The following is a 19912-nucleotide window of genomic DNA, read 5'->3' as shown; positions in this document are numbered from 1 at the left end:
CCTCTGAATCCTAAATCTCTGTCTTGAGCCCTGGAATCTTTTCAGGTAGTTTCAGACCCACTTTTCTGAGCACTCCACTTGGATACCCCACTGGTCTTTAAATGCAGCAAGTCAAAACCAAGCTCATTACCTTTCTCTCTTACCATGTCTTCCTCCTGTCTTAGCCTCGTCTGTTCCAGTGTCTCCATCTCCCCACTCACTGGGATGTCAGAATCACTCCTCTCACCTCCCTCTGGCTGCTCCCTACATCTTTTTATACAACCTTTCAGATGCTTCTTCCAGAATGTCTCATCAATATGTCCCTCCCATCATAGGTTGCCAGACTTAGCGAGCAAAAATACAAGACACCCTGCTAAATCTGAATTTCAGGTAAATGAATAATTTGTTAGTGTAAGTACATCCCATCCCATGTAATGAGCCAAAAATTACTCATTAATATGAAATCCAAGTTTAACTGGATGAATCTGGTAACTCTCCTTCTGTCTCAGTGTCTACTGCCCATACCTTACCACCTCTCATCTCTACTACAAACCAGAGTCACTCAATGCCCCGTCTCCCTGCTCTGTGTCCTGTCCATTAATCTTTAAAAATCACAGCTCTAATGGTGTCATACTTTACCCATCACCTTCAGTGATTCCCCGTTGCCTAGTTCCTCATGCTGACATTTAGAAATGTCCACAGACTAGCTCTGACCTGCCGCCCTGGCACCATGTCGTACTGCTGCCCCTTGGGGCTCTCAGCTCTAGCTCAAGTGTTGGTCCTGTGGTTACAAAATACATTCTGCACTTTCCTCCCCAGGCCTCAGCTTGCATTATTCCTTCCATCTAGCAGGCCCTACCTCTTATGTCTAAATCCTGACATCACCTTCACAGAGCCACCATCCTAGGCCCTTGAATACAGATCACAAGATGTCTATTCTACCATTTTGGCAGGTAAAAAAATAGTTGAAAATTGGCAATTTCATATGCTTTAGGCTAAAGTAATAAAAGGTGCCCTACCATGTGCCTTATACTTTCTACAACATCATCATATCACCCTTTTCTACCAAAACATCAAGTATATAGTAACTGCCTAAAGCAGTGTTTCTTAAGGTATACTCCTCTAACCACATGCAACAGAACTGCCCAGGGGAGGGGAAGGCATGTTAACAATGCAGAGTCCAAGACTCCATCCTAGAGCTATGGAGGGGCCTGAGAATTTGCACTGTGAACAAGCATTCCAGCTGAGCCTTATGTTCACTAAAATTGAGAACCACTGCCCACATGGAAAGTCTTCTCAGTCTACTCTACTCACACTGGTCCCTGAATATGGCTACACATACTCTAATGACTCTATGGACTTACACTGCTCTTCCCACTTCAAGACTCAGCCTACCAAACACTATTACTGATCCTTCCGAGCCCAGTCAACTCCTGCCTCCTCCATAAATATGCCCTTTCTTCATGCCAGGAGGTCTAGTGAAAGAAGTACCTATTAACTTATTGTCACTAATCGTGCATTTGTCTCTCCCAAATGGATTAGAACATTCATCCAAAACAAGAATTTTCCCTACACACACCCATCCTTGCAAAGAGACTATCACCCTGTTATGCTGTGATAGTTACTAAGTAAATAAGTGCCATATTCATATCCAACCAAGGTCAATGGACACAAAAAAACGAACTAACCAAAGATGAAAGTGTCTTCCAAATTAGGAACCATGAGAAGGGAGTGTTCATTAAAAAAAATATTTCCTCTATGAACAGAGGAAATGAACATGTACATTTAAGGGGAATCTACATGTAAATCCCAGTACAATAGTGACAGGATCACAAGTAGTAAGTTAACTCAGTGTGATGAGCCAGGGCCTGTCAATCTTCCCCATGGCTGCTCCCTTTCATTGGGCAAGCCCTGGCCTGTCCATAAGTGGAGAAGAATTTCCACTAGTTGAGAGACATGCTTAGATCTGCTCCAAAAAGAGGCTGCAAACTCAGTAGAATAAACCCTTAATGCTTCATCCTCCTCTGGCTCTCCTGCCTGTCCCTGAGCTGCCATGTATTCCCTCCCCTTACCTCCCACAACCCAGAGGTTCTCCCTCCCCTAATATCTCTGGGCTCCAGCTCTCCACATGTCCCTTCCACCACCATGCGTAGGTTCTCATCATTTCTCATCTGAGTCTCCTAGCTAGCCTCCACACCTCTGTATCTGTGGAAGTCAGATCTTCGTGTTGCTCGTGAAACTCTTCTGTTGCTCATAAACTCTCTCTGAGCTCCTTATTCTCTCAAGATAAAGTCCAGACCCTTATTCTGGACCATGGGGCCCTTCACAGCCCCATCTCTCCCTGCTTTCAATTCAATTCAATTCAATTCAACTCAATTCAGTTCAATTCCATAAATAGCCCCAGTGCCTTCCATATGCTGGGCCAAGCTGGAGACATAAAACCAAAGGATCTTAGCTCACAGGAGGGACAAATGAGTAAATATGCAATTGATGCAGCACGATGGATTGAGAAACCCAGAAGACCTTGGAGATTTCATGAGTCAGTGGTGGAACTCCTGTAGGGAGTTAGTGCAGAACCAGGGCTATGGTTAAATCTCTAGCTCCAGGCCCAGGGATCTTTCCACAGCTCAATGCAGTCTGGCTAAAAAGATTCTGCTTTGCCCAAGGGAATGGAAAAAAAAAAAAGACAAAACAAAAAAAAAAGGACACAAGAGGATCCATGCTTAAAATACAAATTAAGTATTAAAATGCAAAACCCATAGAAGTTACTATAGGGATACTAAATCACAGTGAAACAAGATCATTTAAACACTGCATTTATAAGATGGAAACACTGGGAGTTGGATCACACTCAAGCAGAACCCCAATGAAAATCCATGAGTCACCTACTTTGGTCAAGTAACAGAACTAAGATAACAACTTAACTTGCAGGCGTTTGGGCACCTCCACCATTTGGGCACCGGCAAAATGAGCACCCATGCCTTTGTATTCTGATAGCTAAGAAAAATTGGGAGAAAATTACTTTAAAAATATCAAGAATAAAATGTACACGCTAAAGGCTTGAATTTACTTCAAAGAACCAAGAAACTAAATTTGAGAAGACATTAGTGAATTCTAAGAGAATTCCGAAAAGGAGATTGGGAAGGTGTCCTCTCAAAGGGAAGGCAGAGAACGACAGAGGAAAAGGAGATCCTAAGAGATTATCCAGCTGTGTTCTCTGCCCTCAGGGGACAGCAGGCTTTTAGTCCAAGAGAGGTCGTTGACGTTTGTAGAACCCCGTGTTTTAAAGTGCAGGCTTTGCGTCAGACAAGAAAGCAATTTAGTGAGTCATGACGTCAATTTCTTTTTAAACGAAAGAGAATGGAATCTAATAGAAAACACCAGGTTGCATCTCATGCGGCAAGAGTAAGCACTGAGCTTGGGGTGTAACTGTGTGTGCACATGAGATTATTCATTCCTGAGACAACATACCATTTCATATGATGAGTGGAGTCTGGAACGTTTGACAAACACTCTTCTAGAAAACTTTTTTATAAAGCGTTCTATTTTTAACACTTATTAAACACATTCAGTTATGAATACAGACTCTTTTCCTCGTTCTTGTGCTAAAATTAAACAGAGAATATTAAAATTGGGAGGAAGAAACAAATTAGCAGAATGTAATGAGGGAACTGATAACAAGACAGTAGAGACAACCGAATGAGACCGACGAGCTCTGTCCTTTATCCTAAAGGCTCCCACTTCATGATAACTAAACATTCTCTGGCTATTTTTTTCCCCACATTGGAGCACTCGATACAGTACCGGCTCAAAAATCACTTGTCCCATGACCCCGGGGAAGCGGTAACACTTAATGAAGCAGTGTGAATGTTGCCTTTTGCATAATGTCAGTCTCCTGCACTTTTTTTTTTTTAGGGATAAAAATCACTTCATAGGGTTACCATAGCTCCTAGAAGGCGGGGAGGCTTATGTGTGGTCCACTGATAATCTCAATTCTATGATGGTGCCTGGTAAATAGAAGGTGTTCAAGAAATTTTGTTGGACTGAACTGATAAGCATCAAAAGCCAGTAGAGATCTAGTTCTAACAACCATTTGTCACCTGAACCCCCTTGGCAAGAACAACTGATTTCAGTAAACTGAGCAAAAGATATTCTATTTAGGAAAATAATAACAACAACAAAAATTCTAAGTGTAAGTTTCCAGGGGGCAAATAGCTAAGAATCTGATGCATCTTGGCCGAGAGGTCAAGTTAGTTCAAAGGCCTTGTTTCACGTCCTTTTATAGAGTAAGAGCCTCTTAAAATGTTACAGGCTTTTTAGGATATCAAGCTTGGACCTACTTCTTTCGGACCTAATCTGGCTCCTGGAGACACAACAAAAATGTCTTTTCTAGTGGGGACAGCTTGAGGGCAATAACCACTCCGAATCTGAGGCTGCTGAGTTATTCCGGCCATCGCTAACTGGAGCCGGCAGGATGCCCAGGGGGGCCAGAGACAGAGAGCTGGATTTGGAGAAGCAGCCAAGTGACCAAGTAAATCAATAGTGGATCAAGCCCTGGTTGGCTTCCCTACAAGAAGCCCAGGCGGTGGAGAGTGGAGACCCGGCTGGGAAGTGGTCATTTGCCTTCCCCGACCCCTCAGCAGCTCTGTCCTAAATTCATGCCTCATGGTCCAACCCCAACTTCTAACATGCAGCTGTGTAAGGTGCATCATTAAGGACGCCCTGCGTACGCGTATGTGAGAGGGATGGTGTTGGTCACAGGCAGAGAGTCCTTGGAAAGGCATTTGGAGTTATCAGTAAGGGGGATGGGTGGAAGATGCCCCTAACCAAAGGATCAGTTCAAACTCAACTCCAGTTCCAACACAAAGAAGAGCTCACTAGTCACTGGTTACTTTTTCTTAGCCAGGTGAATATCTCAATAGTGATTATCCCCGGACAGTCGTCTTTATCAAGGACACCGATGAGGATTAAAGGTGAAAGATGGCAAGGAACAGAATAACCCTGTCTGCAGAGTTCAGTGGAGAGCAGGAATCCACACAGTCATTTTAGCGAAAAACAGTTTGGGCCTCCACCCCGCACCCAGTCTTTATCCCAGGCTCCCTCTGACCATCTGCCAACGCATGTTGAAGGAATATAAATCATTCCTGGGTTAACCTGAGCAGAATGTAATCAAGAGGGCAAGTTGGCCTGGGGCCAGGGGAGCAACAGGAAGGCTGCAGATCATGCACTCCAAAGTCAAGCGGGAACAAATCTTGGACTTTTATAAACATATATGTGTACACACACACACAAACACACACATACACACACACGAATACTATGCATGCTTAGATACTTGGTTTGAATCTCACTTCTCATTTCCATATGACTTATCCTCTCCCCGTCTCAGTTTCTTAAATCATATGTAAAGGATAAAATATGTCCACAATGTCTAGCAGCGTAATTTAATGGGCCAGCAAACGACATAAGCTATCATTAGGGTGGCAGTATTGCAAAATGGATCAGAGTAGAGGTTTTAGAATCAGAGGGACTCCAGGGTGCTGGCCCCATGGACCTCATCGATTGTGAGGCCTTGGGAAAGTTCCCTAACCTCTCTGAGCTTTCACTGTCTCATCTATAAAATGGAGATAAAAGCACTTCATAGGGTTACCATAAGGCTTAAATGAGAATATGTATGTAAAATGCCTGGCACAGACTAGATGGCCGTAAATGATGGCTATTACTTGATGGTTGGTCCCTTCAGAGAGGTAGACGTGGCCTCCATCAAGAGTTGTTCTGTAGCTACCTCAGGCAATCAGATGAATCTCTCAAAGGCCACTGATGCTCAAAATGCTGAAGTATCAACATGTGCCCCCATGGCCCTGTTCCTCCTCCCACAACCCCCAGGTCATTGTGTGGCACACACAGTGCTTCCTTGTTATCCAAGTGAGAAATCCTGCAATGCTCATCGACTCTTAACTGTCCCCACCTCCCCTCCCACCCCCGGCAAATCTACCATCTGCTGATTCTGCTTCTTAAAGGAGTCAACTCTATCTGCCCATCACAGTGTCAGTTCGGGGCACCATCAACCTGCCCGTGGATAGCATATCTCTAACCTCATCTCCCGGCCCTAGCTGCAAGCTCCCAGTCCCCCTGCAATCACTCCCCAAGCAGCAACTACTGTCATCTTTCTCAAGTTCAAATCTGACTGTGCTCTCTCCTGCTTTAAACCCTTCACTGGCTCCCAGAAATAAAGTCCAAGTCCCTTAACATGGCTCCCAGAGCCTGCCATGATCTATCTGCCCAGCACTTAGCACCCTCCCAGCCCCATCTCTCCTCGTGTCCCTTCTTGTTTTGTTGCTCCAGTCATGCCAAGGGGACACACTTGCAGTTCTACAAATGAATCAGGCTCTCTCTCTGCAGGGATTTCGCATGTGCTTTCCCCTCTGCTGAGGACACCCGCCTGTCCCTTCTCTTCTCCAATCTTTAGGTTTCAACTTAGGTATCGGTCATTTCTTCCAGGAAACCTTCTTGACACTTGAATACTGAGTTAGATACTTCCTCCCCTGTATGCAAGTGTCTACTTATGGCTCATCTTCCCCAGTAGCCTGGGAGCCCCTTGAAGACAAGACCCATTTTTGTCATTGAAATACTCCAAGTGCCTAAGACAGCGACTGGCACAACACAGGCACTCAAATATTTGTTTGCTGGACAGAGGCAAGCGATTGGCCTTGACCTCAGGAGCAATCTCTCTCTCTGGCCGAAGGCAGCAGGGGCACCGAGCTGCCCAGTAGCTAAACCAACCCTGGGCATCAGAGGTGTATGTCGAGCAAGGGCAACACACCTACCTAGGATGGCCACCACCTCATCATCCTGGATCACCTCCAGGGAGCCGGAGACCACAAAGCAGAGGCTGTCAACGCTCTCTCCCGCATGGTAGATAAGGTCCCCCGGGGCGCAGTGCACTGTCTGAAACTCCATGGCCAGAGCCCGCAGGCAGCCATCGCTGGCCAACCGGAAAGCTGGGTGTTCCTTGAACACCTTGCGGTTCAGGTGCACGCAGATGTCGGCTCTCATGTCCTTGGGGCAGATCTGCAGAACCTGGCCGGGCAAGGAAGAAACGGCGTCAGGGTCCTCACTGCGGTCTCCAGCCCATTGCCCCTTGCGACCCCAGGGGTGAAGTAGCCCCACCGGGCTAGACTGTACTCCTCAAGGCACTGGTGGACAGGACAGCCACAGCATCTGTCAATTGTGGAGCTTACACTCTTGTGGGACAGATAAGCAGCGACCACAAAAATCCATGCTAGATGCTCAGAAGGGCCAGGGAGTCGGGGCTAAGAGTACGCGGGACTCTTTAGATTGACAGCTGGGGAAGGCTTATCTGAGGAGGTGACATGTAAGCTGACACCTACCAAATGTGTCAGAGGGAACATATGAAAGAGGACATTCCAGCAGCAAGGCAAATGCTGTGAGGGGACCCAAGCAAGAACCAAAGTGAAAGGGGTCAAGGGGTAGGAGATGAAGTTTCGAGAGAACGCCAAGTACACATGCATGTAGAGACTTTGGGTTTTGAAAAGGTTTTGATTTTATTCTGAGTGTCATGAGGACATACTGGAGGCTTGGGAGCAGGGGAGTGACAAGACCAGACTATATTTTAAGAGGATCACCGCAGCGAGAGAGTGGAGTTAGAGGGCTCTGACTGTAGGGTGCCAAGGATGGAGCCAAGCAATTGAGTTAGGTCACTCCTGCAGGCGTCCCGGTGACGAGTGAGGGGCCCTAACTGGGAGGCTGGCAGGGGAGCCAGTGAGCAGCGGTCGGACTCAGAATGTGTTCTGAAGGTGGAGCTGATGCTGCTCAGGGACTGAATGTGTGTGTGGCTTAAAGAGAGAGATAAAGTAGTATTTAGTGAGCATCTACTCTGTGCCAGGCATTGCTAAGTGCTTTAAAGTCATTCATTCATTTCATACTTATTTATTGAGCACTTATTAGACACCAGGAATCATCCTAGGCTCTGAGAATGTAGCGGTGAACAATACAGACCAAAGTCCTTGCCCTTGTGAAACTTACCATCTCGTGGGGGGAGGAGACAAATAATAGGCAAAAGAAGTGAAACTTAGCAATGATTTTACATTATTAAGTGTTATGTGTGTTTAATAGCTCATCTAATCCTCACACAACACAACTCTATGATGTTAAGTGCTAGTACTGTACCATCCTACAGATAAGGAAACCGAGGCACAGGGAAGACAAATCACTTCCCCAAAGTTGCACAGACACAAAACGGCAGAGCTGGGCTCTCAAACTAGGTAGTCTGAGTCCGGGGCCTGGTTGAGATACTAACCACTTCCTACATTACGTCACTGCCCAAAACAAATGTACCTGTCGTGCCACTCTCAGCATCTAGAAACTCAGGGCAAAGCAGGAACTGTAAGAGGTCATGAGGGGGATCTTGTCTTTTGAGAAAGGAAAATTTCTTAGCCTTTTCTAGGGGGAGAAAGTTCCCTGGACTAAATTTTTACAAGAAACCACTGCATGGTACCTTCCCCAGCAAGCATCAGGTAACACCTTCAGGTGGACTTTTCCAGAGAAATTAGGAGTCTTCTTAAAATAATCCTTTCTCCCATCCTAGCCTAGCAAACAAAGCTGGGGGCCTGATATCAAACATGTTGGGACGTCTGGGTGGCTCAGTGGTTGAGCGTCTGCCTTCAGCTCAGGGTGTGATCCTGGGGTCCTGGGATCGAGTCCCACATCGGGCTCCCTGCACGGAGCCTGCTTCTCCCTCTGCCTGTGTCTCTGCCTCTCTCTCTGTGTCTCTCATGAATAAATAAATAAAATCTTAAAAAAAGAATCAAACATGTTCAGCGAAGACATTGCCTTTGGGTGCCAGTTACTCCTACACCCCTGCTTCTCTGCCTTCACCGCAGGCCATTTGCCTCCACACCTGGAGCTCATCTTGGAAACTGGAAGTTTCTCAGACTCCTTCAAAACTCTCACCTTGCCCGTGGCAGTTTTGCTCATACCCCACCCTCTCAAGAGCCCCCATGCTCTGCATGGACAGAGGAGGCAGTGGACAGAGGTGGTCCAGTAGTTAAAATCCATATTGGCTTATGGGGATTAAATGAAATGACGTCTCCCAGCACATGGCCCCAAGGACAGCGCAGGACCCAGGAACAGACTCTATACACGCTGGTCCCCATGCTCTGTGCACCTCTTCCTTCTCATTCCGGCATGGCAGGACGCTGAGGAAGTAAGCAGGACCCCCAGAAGAGGGGAGCGGAGCATTGGCGAGGCAGAGGACAATTCAGACTGCCAAGGCTTAGATGGAGCCCTTGCTAAGTATTTCCCTCCTTACGGCTCATTAAAAACATGACTCCTGCAGAAATGCAGATTTAATTTGGATCCTCTTCTCCCCAAGCAGAACAACCAGGGAGTGGACGACACTCACATGTCATGTCAAACCTGTGCCCGGCAGTTCAAAACCAAGATTTATTCTCCAGGTAAGTTCACCTTTAAATATTTGCTTTCCCCTGGGCTGAGCTTTGCTGGCAGAGGCTGCTAGTGAACGAGGCCTTGGCACGGAGACAATGTTTTATTCCTGGGCACTGTTTCCAAATCCACTGGAAAGCATGGGGGAGGAGGAGAGGGAATCTAGGGGTAGAGAAATCCGGACTGCCATGGCCCTCGGGCACCTCCGTCATTCTTCTGTTGGTTCCATACTGGGCGGGTGAGGGGGTCCTGACTACTTCCCTGGGAGCTGAATGCTTCTCAGCTGAAGACCCCTTCCTGGGCACCTTCCCTTCTCTTTGGACCTGAGGAGAGACCCTCCCTGCTGCTTCCTGAAGGGCCCCAAGGCCACTGGGAAATGTCACCATGAAGGCTCATGGAACCTCCCCAGGCTGGACAGGATGGAACATGGTTGAGAGAATGGGCTTTAAGACCAAGCAGACTTGGATTCAAGTCCTGACATTAACACTTACTATTCATGTGAACTTGAAGCCATACTTAGCCTCTTTTCCCAAGTCTTCAGTTTTGAACATTGAGTATAGACTTCTTCGGGGGTTCCATGAGCTGGTGTGTGCAAAGTCCTGGCACACACATGTGCTCAGTGCATGCGGCCTCTCCTTTCTGAGGTTGTTGGCACAGCAGAGCAGTGGCTCAGGTTGAGGGAAGTCCAGGTCATAGGTGAAGGGGCCTTAGAGGTAGGCCTTAATATTAAAAGGCATCTAGTTTCCATGTATTACAGACATAGAAACTGAGGCTCAGAGGGACAGGTGACATGCTCATGGTCACCCTCCCTCCTCCCCCACATACCCCTAGGCTCCCATAGTCATCACTGACGACTTTGATCCAACATAGAGGGTAGGGGAACCAGGGAGAGGAATGGGGCCACGCACCAGGGGCAGGGGCTAGGAGAGGAGCCACCCAGGCCAGGCTGGGCTCTGCAGTGAGTTACCACAGTATTCCCTCTGCCACCCAAGCCAGGACCTGGGGCACACCCCCAAAGCCTCCCAGGAAAGTGAGACAGCAGGGAGGGGCAGAGAGGGCAAACGCTGACGGTGCTGTCTCTCATGGGCAGCCGCCCAGCCCAGCCCTGCACTGGGGTGGGGAATGGCTTCTTTCCAGACAACCAGATTCACAAAGCCATCCTGGCCCCTCAGAAAAGGAGCCCCAGGGCTGAGAGATCAAAGTTCCTTTCTGCTCCATCAGCTGCCAGGCACCCACAGAACCTACGTGCCTCGCTGAATGAAGCAAAAGCAACAGACGCAGTTAGGGCAGGTGGTTGGCAAAGCCAGGGACTAAGACCCACCCAAATGATACCCTGCCCGAGTGAGAAATGAGGGCAACTCCATCTGGACTCTTCTCCTTCTTCCCTTCAGTACATGTTTTAAAAACAAAACAAAACAAAACAGTAATAGTAGGAAAAGCATAAGCTCCCAAGTCAGACAAAACCAGATTCAAATCCTGACTTTGCCATTCTTAACTATGACCAGAGGCAGTTAACAAATCTTTTTTTTTTTTTTTTTTTTTTGGCAGTTAACAAATCTAATCAGGCCTCTGTGTCCTCAGTTTCTTGGGTAGAAACAACGGTGGCTCCCTCTCAGAGTTGCTGTAGAGCATAGCTAGGACGTGAACGTGGGGCCAGGCACGTGCAGAGTGTAGTAAATATTTGTTTTTAAGCGCGTTCAAGGCATGGTAGCTGGTGCTACAGTGGTGAGCTTATTATATTACTGTTGTGATTATGGCAGATCTTCAACAAAACCGAATTATCATTCCTTTTAAGGTGGAAGCAATTAAATTGAGTTCAAGTTTTCCTTTTAAACTGTCAACTCTCAACTAACTATTCTAATGCAAGGGTAGGAGCAAGTTTAGCTGATCCAAAGTCTGTTGAATTTGGCTTGGAATGTGTTATATTTCTGCAGCAACGTTATCTTTCTGTTTTTCTTATTCCAACAGCGAAAGGAATCAGAATTCCCCAAGTACTTCGAGATTGGCAGTAAAAGGAGAAGTGTGGCTGAAAACACGGAGAAGCAGAGAAAAATGGACCCAGGATTACATGTCTGCTTATAGAAATATACACAGGAGATAATTCCTAAGAGAACAGAAAGTCCACTGTACCTTTTCTCTACTCTTTCCAGCCAACAAATTTTCTTCACTTTATTGAAATGCATTATATGCGACTCTTAAAGAACAATAGGGATTTATTTTTGTTTCCATTTTGCAGATGGGGAAACCAATACCCTTAGCCTTAGAAAGATGTCTAACTGGGGTTTTCCTCAAGCCCAAGATGACTAACACACAAGCCCTCTATCGGTATTGACCAGACTTATCTGATGAATAGGATCACCTGGGCACTTCTTACAAATGCAGATCTCTCCTCCCACCTTCCCCTCCTCTGAACCCAGATTCCATACCTCTGGGATAGAGGTTGGGAATCTCCATGGGAATAAAGACCACAAATCGTGGGATTCTTATCAGAGCTGAGACTACAGTGAGGCAACAGCCTTGGGTTAAAAACTCAGTAATCAAGATAAATTACAGTTTAATATTATATTTTAAAATGTCAAAATTCATGCAAAAAAAAATCCCCAATGAACAAAATATCAAAAATTTGAAGAAAGACGAAATCATTGGCAGTGCTGTGCCATCTCAGAGCCTGAGGCGGAAGGAAAATCAGTCACAATGATAACCTCCTCCTGGATGGCCCTGAGCCTTATCATCGTACAAGTCTAGGAAATTCTGCACGAGACAGCTAGGCTTCCAATGCCTCTCTTCTCTAGGAGACACACACTTTCTTTTGAGTTTCTTAAATAATGGCTCCTGGTCTCTTAATTGTTGGTCCTTGAGCAAAGCTGATCTAGAAGCCATCAAAACCTCTGGAGGTAGGACGTGGGAACCCGAAACTACCCAAATGAATTCTGATGCACAGCCAGGTTTGAGAACCCCTGCCCCAGGAGAGCCTCGGGTCTGAGAAAGCCGACATACAGGGCTCACCTGAGCTTGTCATTCTCCTTACCTTCTCTGTATCGATGCCCCTGGACATGGACCAGGTGGACACGATATAATCCATGACTCGCTCACTCAAGCCCTTTGGCACCTGGTAGAGCTTCAGGAAGTCCCGAACGCTGTTGAGCATCTCATGGTACCGGTTGGTGTTGGCATACATCTGTTGGAAAATGGTCGTCACGTTCCCAAAGATGGTGGCATACAGAAGTGCTGAGGCAGGAAGAGGAAAAAAGACAAGACGTGAGTGGTCCTTCAACTGGGGCCCAAGAATGCCCAACTTGCCCAGAGTAGGCCAACGGCTAGAGCTGCCTTCTCCAGGACAGACTGTCCTGACCTCTTGAGAAGAACCTCACCCAGCAGCCTCTGGGAGTAGACTCCATTAAAGAGTCTCCTGACAGGAGGCCACTAGGACAAACATGTGGTAGGCAGGGCTAGCATAGATGGTTGCTGGCATGACTGGGGATGGAGCTAAGAGGCGGAGAGAGACAGTGGGGGCAGGAGCAGTGAGACTACTCTACACTTCTTGCCACAAAGTTTGAGCCATGCCTGAGGCTACCTGTCAAAGTCAAATGTGTTGTTCTGTATCAACCCAATTCCTAGCCCATCAGCAAGTTATCTTTTTCAAGCCCTGCTAACGTGCCAAGGACTATGCTACCTGCCGAGGACAGGATGGGGAATGAGACATTCAGGCCTGGCTCTCACACAGCAAACAACGGAGTGGAAGGACAAACTCTGAATACCTCATCACAAGTAACTAAATAATAGCAAGGCTGCCAAGAGCGATGAAGGATGTTATTTATAACTTTGCTTCACTTATTGTTAAGGTACATGTAAATACAACAATCTACTCCACTGTGCTGGGGCTCCTAAGAGAAAAGCACGATTGCAATAGGGCAAAAATAAAATCTCCAAGGTCACCTTGGAGATATAACAGGTACATACTTTGTGCTCCTACTGCTTCCCCTACATTAGCATCAGGAAGGAGGACCATTACATCATCACAAAACCCCATGTTCTACCTCTAAGTCCTCTTCGCCCTTGAAGGCTGAGCTCCAGTGCTACCACTTCCAGAAAGTCTCCCCATGAAGCTGACCATGACTCCCAGGCTTGAAATGGTATATAAACCATTTTGCAAGCCATATGCTTCTTACTTTGCTTGTGCCCGTATGAATTGCTTGAAGGCTGGACCCATCTTTTCCTGGCCATGGTATCCCTGGGAGCTAACACTATACCAGTGGCCAATAAATATTTGTCAAGTTATTTTTAATAAATAATACAATAGAATATTACTCAGCTATTAGAAATGACAAATACCCATCATTTGCTTCGACATGGATGCAACTGGAAGGTATTATGCTGAATGAAATAAGTCAATCAGAGAAGGACAAACATTATATGGTCTCATTCATTTGGGGAATATAAATAATAGTGAAAGGGAATAGAGGGGAATGGAGAAGAAATGGGTAGGAAATATCAGAAAGGGAGACAGAACATGGAAGCCTCCTAACTCTGGGAAACGAACTAGGGGTGGTGGAAGGGGAGGAGGGTGGGGGGTGGGGGTGACTGGGTGGCCGGCACTGAGGGGGGCACTTGATGGGATGAGCACTGGGTGTTATTCTGTATGTTGGCAAATTGAACACCAATAAAAAATAAATTTATTATTAAAAAATAAAATAAATAAAACGCATATTATATGTGAAGTTCACACATGTTTTTGCTTCAGTTTTTTAACTGTGTTATTGTTGATATGTAATAAACTGCACACTTAAAATATACAATCTGATAAGCTTTGAAATATGTATACACTCACAAAACCATCCCAATCAAGTCAGTGAACACTTCTACCACTTTCCAAAAAGTTTCGTCATGTCCCTTTATAGTCTTTCCTGTTTCCAAGTGATTGCTAATATTTTCTGTCACCATAGATTGGCTTGCATTTTCAAGAATGTTCTATAAATGTAATCATACAGTATATACTCTTTTTTAAACATTTTACTTAGATATAATTCACACGCCATGAAATATATCCACATATAGTATCCAATCCAATGGCTTCTGTTATATTTTCCAGAGTCGAGCAGCCATCACTACGACTAGGGTTAGAATATTTCCATACTCCTCCCAACTACCCCTTAACCACTAGCATTCCCCACCCTACCCCCACACCCCTAGCCCTCGGCAACCAGTAATCTGCTTTCTATCTCTATAGATTTGCCTACTCTGGACATATAAATTAAATCATACAATACATAAACTTCAACAGCTGGCTCTTCTCTGTAACACAATGTTTTCAAGGTTCATCCATGCTGCAGCACATTTTGGTACTTCATTCCTCTTTATTGTTGAAGAAATATTCAACAATATTGACAATCCACATTTCATTTATCCCTTCAGCCATTCATGGGCATTTGGGTTATTTGCTTCTTGGCTATTATGAGTAACGCTGTTAGGAACACTCAAGAACAAGTTTTTGCATGAACATGTTTTCAGTTCTCTTGGGCAGATAACTAGGAGTGGAATTTCTGGGTCATCCAGTAACTACGGTGAACAATTTGAGGAACTGGAGCAGATGGAGCGTGTTCCATTCCCATCAACAGTGTATGAGAGCTCCAAATGTCTCCAACACCCTGTCAACACTTGTTATCATCTGTCTTTTTGATTACTGCTGTCCTAGTGAGTGAGAACTGCTATCTTATCCTAGTTTGAATGTGCATTTCTCTGATGGCTAGTGACATTGAGCATCTTTTCATGTGCTTATTGGTCATTCTTCTCTATTCTTTGGAGAAATGTCCATTTAAATCTTGCCTATTTCTCAGTTGGGTTTGTCTTTTATTGAGTTGTAAGTGTTCTTTATATATTCTGGATACAAACCCTCTATCAGATATATGATTTGCAAATACTTTCTCATGCCATGTGGATTGTCTTCTCACTTTCTTTTCCTTTTCTTTCTTTCTTTTTTTTTTTTGTCTTTTCACTTTCTTGATGGAATTGTTTACATGTAAACATTTTTGGTTTTGAGGTAGCCCAATTCATCTATATTTTTCTTTTGTACTTTGTTTTGACTGGCTTCTTTTTTTTCAGTTTATAATACAATGATTTTAATCATCTTGAGTGTTATAAAGAATGGATATACATGGACAAGAATGCACCAGGACACATGTGCAAATATTGACTAGTTTCTTATACTCAGCATAATTATTTTGAGAGTCATCCATGTTGGTGCATTATGAATAGTTCATTCCCCTTTTTTTTTTAAGAAAAAACCTTTCATTCTGAAATAATTATAAATTAACAAAATCTGTAAAAATATTATAGATACTGTATACCCCTTGCCCTATTTCCCCACTGGTTACATCTTATACAATTAGAACATAATGTCAAGGGATCCCTGGGTGGCGCAGCGGTTTGGCGCCTGCCTTTGGCCCAGGGCGCGATCCTGGAGACCCAGGATCGAATCCCACATCGGGCTCCCGGTGCATGGAGCCTGTTTCTCCCTCTGCCTATGTCTCTGCCTCTCTGTGTGTGTGTGTGTGTGTGACTATCATAAATAAAAATTAAAAAAAGAACATAATGTCAAAACCAGAAGATTTACAACATCTACAAGTATGTATATAACTCTGTGTCGTTTTATCACACATGTAGTTTCATGAAATCAGCTTCACACTCATAAGATAAAACTGTCTCATCACTGCAGAAATCTCTCTTTATATGCACATTCCCCCAGGGAACCACTAATTTCTTCTCCTTTTCTTATAATTATGCCATTTCAAAAACATTATATAAATGGTATCATGCAGTATGTGACCTTTTGAGATTGGCCTTTTACACTTAGCAAAATGCCCTTGAGATGCATCCATGTTGTTGCATGTATCAATGGTTCATTCCATTTTATTGACGAATACTGTCCCATTATATGGAGAGGCCACAATAATTCTCTCAAATGATCTTACTCAGGCTTAGCTGAAGACTAAGAGAGGGAAAAATAAGAGAGAAAGACATGGATCTAGATGTAAGGAAAGGAAATCTTTTTCCTTTTTTTTGTATATTTTTTTTAATGGAGTTCGATTTGCCAACATAGAGCATAACACCCAGTGCTCATCCCGTCAAGTGCCCCCCTCAGTGCCCATCACCCAGTTACCCCATCCCCCGCCCACCTCCCTTTCCACTACCCCTTATTCATTTCCCACTGTTAGGAGTCTCTCATGTTCGGTCTCCCTCTCTGATATTTCCCCCTCATTTTCTCTCCTTTCCCCTAAGGAAAGGAAATCTTCAGTAGTCTGTCCACCAGGGCTGGATATGGCTGCCCAAGTCACTGAGCCCAAAATTCCACCTGAGAAGAATTAGAAATGAGGACTGGAAAGAGTGCTGCCAACTCTAGAAAGGTACCACGGAGTGGTATCAATCTGAACAAAAGAAACCAGATAAAAGCAAAAGTAGCCAAAGCCTGAATAATGCAGACACAGCCCTTACCAGCTCATAAATAACCTCATACACAAAGAGGTCCAATCTCCTGCTTCCTGCCTCCTACATCACCAAGTGTACTCGGGACCAGCCTCCCAGGGCCTGGGCTGGCTCCCTTGTTCCCAGTGAGTCTGACTCTAACTCAATAAGCCTGTAGGGCAGGCTTGGCTCAGCTCTGTTTCCTGGGCCATAATGAACCAGAGGTCATGCATGAAGAGTAAGAGGTGCCTTTCTCGGATGGCTGCCAGAAAATTAATTTAATTTTGAGCTTAAAAATATAGTTACACCAAATCAATACAGTAAGAATAGCTCTCTTGTCCATGATTTGAGAACTAGGTGCAGATCTGAAGCACTGGTGTGCTGGTCAGACAATTAAGGCGACGATGCCACATCTATCATTTACAGCCCAGGGCTGCTCTCATGCCAGTCTGCTTCTGAGACATTCTAGAAGGTTAAAAGTCCTCACAAGGGCTTTATTTAATTACTATTACTATTAGAAACATTATTACTATTAAAAATGGGTAATTCTCTCAATGCTCTTTCTCTAATTTTATATGAAGTGAGATTATACATTTTTCATGCATACATTTTATCTATTGATATCTCTATATAAAGCATTATGCCTTACATACTCACAACCTAACTGGGAGAGATTGCACATAAGTCCAGCTGCCACTTGCACAGATATTTGAGTGTGACATGGGGAGGAAGAGAGGGAGATTGGTATGTTATCTGCATAAGAACCTCACAGTGCAGAGGATGCCCTGAACGACCCTAAATGCGAATTAGTTAGGTCCCCCCACACTGGGAAAGACCTTTCTCAATCCCAAGGCAAGATGCTGATTTGGGTGAGGGCTGGTCTTTCTCTCTGTGAGCAGTTTAGAGTTAACACTGTATCATAGCAAGGGCCCTGGGTCCCACTCAAAGAAAAATAATCATGGTATATTCTCTGGCCCTTAATTAAAAGTTGATGTATGGAATTTAGGGGAAGGGGAGCAAAAACTTTTGTTTCCCTTTTTAAATTGTCATTTAAAAATAAACAAATAAAAATAAAAAATAAAAAATAAATAAATTTTCACATTTGTCTACACATACACATAAAGAATTAAATAGCCAAAGCTTTTTTTGTTCTTTACTCCCTTAGATCTTCTTTCTTTTCCCCCAGTTCCCCTTCTGCAGAAGCACCCATTTTCCATTGTATTAGCTAATTTGGTTTGCTGTTGATCTTCCTAGTTGAATGTCATTCTCAAATCACCATATCCTGATATATCAGGTTTAGGAATTATCTGCTGGCCTCTGAGAATTTAGCTCCCTTCCTCCTCTCCAATCTCATACTTGTTTCCTTCTCCTCTTCCCCTTGCCCCATCCTCCGACATGGTTATAGCATCATCTTGGTTAGATAATTATCTGTGTGGATATTATTGTAACTGGGTGAGAAATATTCACGACTAAACCACACAGGATACTCAGGTCACTTTTTCTTTTCTTTTCTTTTTTTCTTTCTTTTCTTTTCTTTTCTTTCTTTCTTTTTCTTTTCTTTTCTTTTCTCCTTTTTAAATTTAAATTCAATTAATTAATATATAGTGTATCATTAGTTTCAGAGGCAGAGTTCAGTGATTCATCAGTCTTATTGAATACCCAGTACTCATTACATCACATACCCTCTTTAATAATGCCCATCAACCTGTTACCCCATCCCCCCACCCTCTCTCCTCCAGCGACCCTCAGTCTGTTTCCTATGATTAAGAGTCTCTTATGGTGGGGATCCCTGGGTGGCTCAGTGGTTTGGCACCTGCCTTCGGCCCAGGGCGTGATCCTGGAGACCCGGGATTGAGTCCCATGTCAGGCTCCCTGCATGGAGCCTGCTTCTCCCTCTGCCTGTGTCTCTGCCTCTCTCTTTGTATGTTTCTCATGAATAAATAAATAAAATCTTTAAAAAAAAAAGAGCCTCTTATGGTTTGTCTCCTTCTCTGATTTTTATCTTGTTTTATTTTTCCCTCTTTCCCCCATGATCCTGTTTTGTTTCTTAAATTTCACATATATTCATATGAGATCACCTGATAATTGTCTTTCTCTGATTAACTTATTTTGCTTAGCATAATACCCTCTAGTTCTATACACATTGTTGCAAATGGCAAGATTTCATTTTTGATGGCTGAGTTGTATTCCACTGTGTGTGTGTGTGTGTGTGTGTGTGTGTGTGTGTACCATCTTCTTTATCCATTCATCTGTCGGTGGATATCTTAGACTTTTTCCATAGTTTGGCTATTGTGGACACTGCTGCTATAAACATTGAGGTGCAAGTGCCCCTTCAGATCACTACTTTTGTATCTTTGGGATAAACACCCAGTAGTGCAATTGCTGGGTTGTAGCGTAAATCTATTTTCAACTTTTTGAGGAATCTCTATACTATTTTCCAGAATGGCTGCACCAGCTTGCATTCCCACCAACAGTGTAGGAGGGTTCCCCTTTCTCTGCATCCTTACTAACATCTGTCCTTTCCTGACTTGTTAATTCTAGCCATTCTGATTGGTGTGAGGTATCTCATTGTGGTTTTGATTTGTATATCCTTAATGTTCAGTGATGTTGAGCATTTTTTATGTGTCTGTTGGCCATGTGTATGTCTTTCTTTGGAGACATGTCTCTTCATGTCTTCAAGCATCCAATTCTTGATCTCAGCTCAGGTCTTGATCTCAGGGTTGTGAGTTCCTACGGAAAGAAGGAAAGAAAGAAAGAAAGAAAAGAAAGAAAAGAAAAGAAAAGAAAGAAAAAAAGAAAAGAAAAGAAAAGAAAGAAAGAGAGAGAGAGAGAGAGGAAACAAGAGAAAAAAAGAGAAAAAAGAAATTTCTCCTAGAGGTTTCTGAACCATTATGGTGCCAGCTATGTGGGTGCCTCTGCCCCAGCATCCTGGGAAGTAGCTTCACTTATTTGGGTCAGATCCCCTGATTCCTGTATCCCATGTCTTTCACCCTCTTGGTTTACCAGTGTA

At 44.3% G+C, this 19912-nt stretch overlaps 1 protein-coding gene across 2 annotated transcripts in view; it reads right to left on the bottom strand.

Annotated features, from left to right (window-relative positions):
* The window catches only part of KCNH1 (potassium voltage-gated channel subfamily H member 1), a 370271-nt gene that overhangs the window by 93376 nt on the left and 256983 nt on the right, over positions 1-19912 (bottom strand). For both annotated transcript variants that reach the window (XM_055319555.1, XM_055319556.1), the window contains exons 8-9: positions 12473-12672; positions 6807-7059 (exon numbers count right to left, since the gene is read on the bottom strand). In XM_055319555.1, the coding sequence (XP_055175530.1) occupies positions 6807-7059; positions 12473-12672 (453 nt within the window). The remainder of the gene's footprint in view (positions 1-6806; positions 7060-12472; positions 12673-19912) is intronic.

This window comes from Nyctereutes procyonoides, unplaced genomic scaffold, assembly GCF_905146905.1.
Source record: "Nyctereutes procyonoides isolate TBG_1078 unplaced genomic scaffold, NYPRO_anot_genome, whole genome shotgun sequence".
Taxonomy (NCBI): Eukaryota; Metazoa; Chordata; class Mammalia; order Carnivora; family Canidae; genus Nyctereutes; species Nyctereutes procyonoides.
This window is presented reverse-complemented; position numbering and strand designations above follow the sequence as displayed.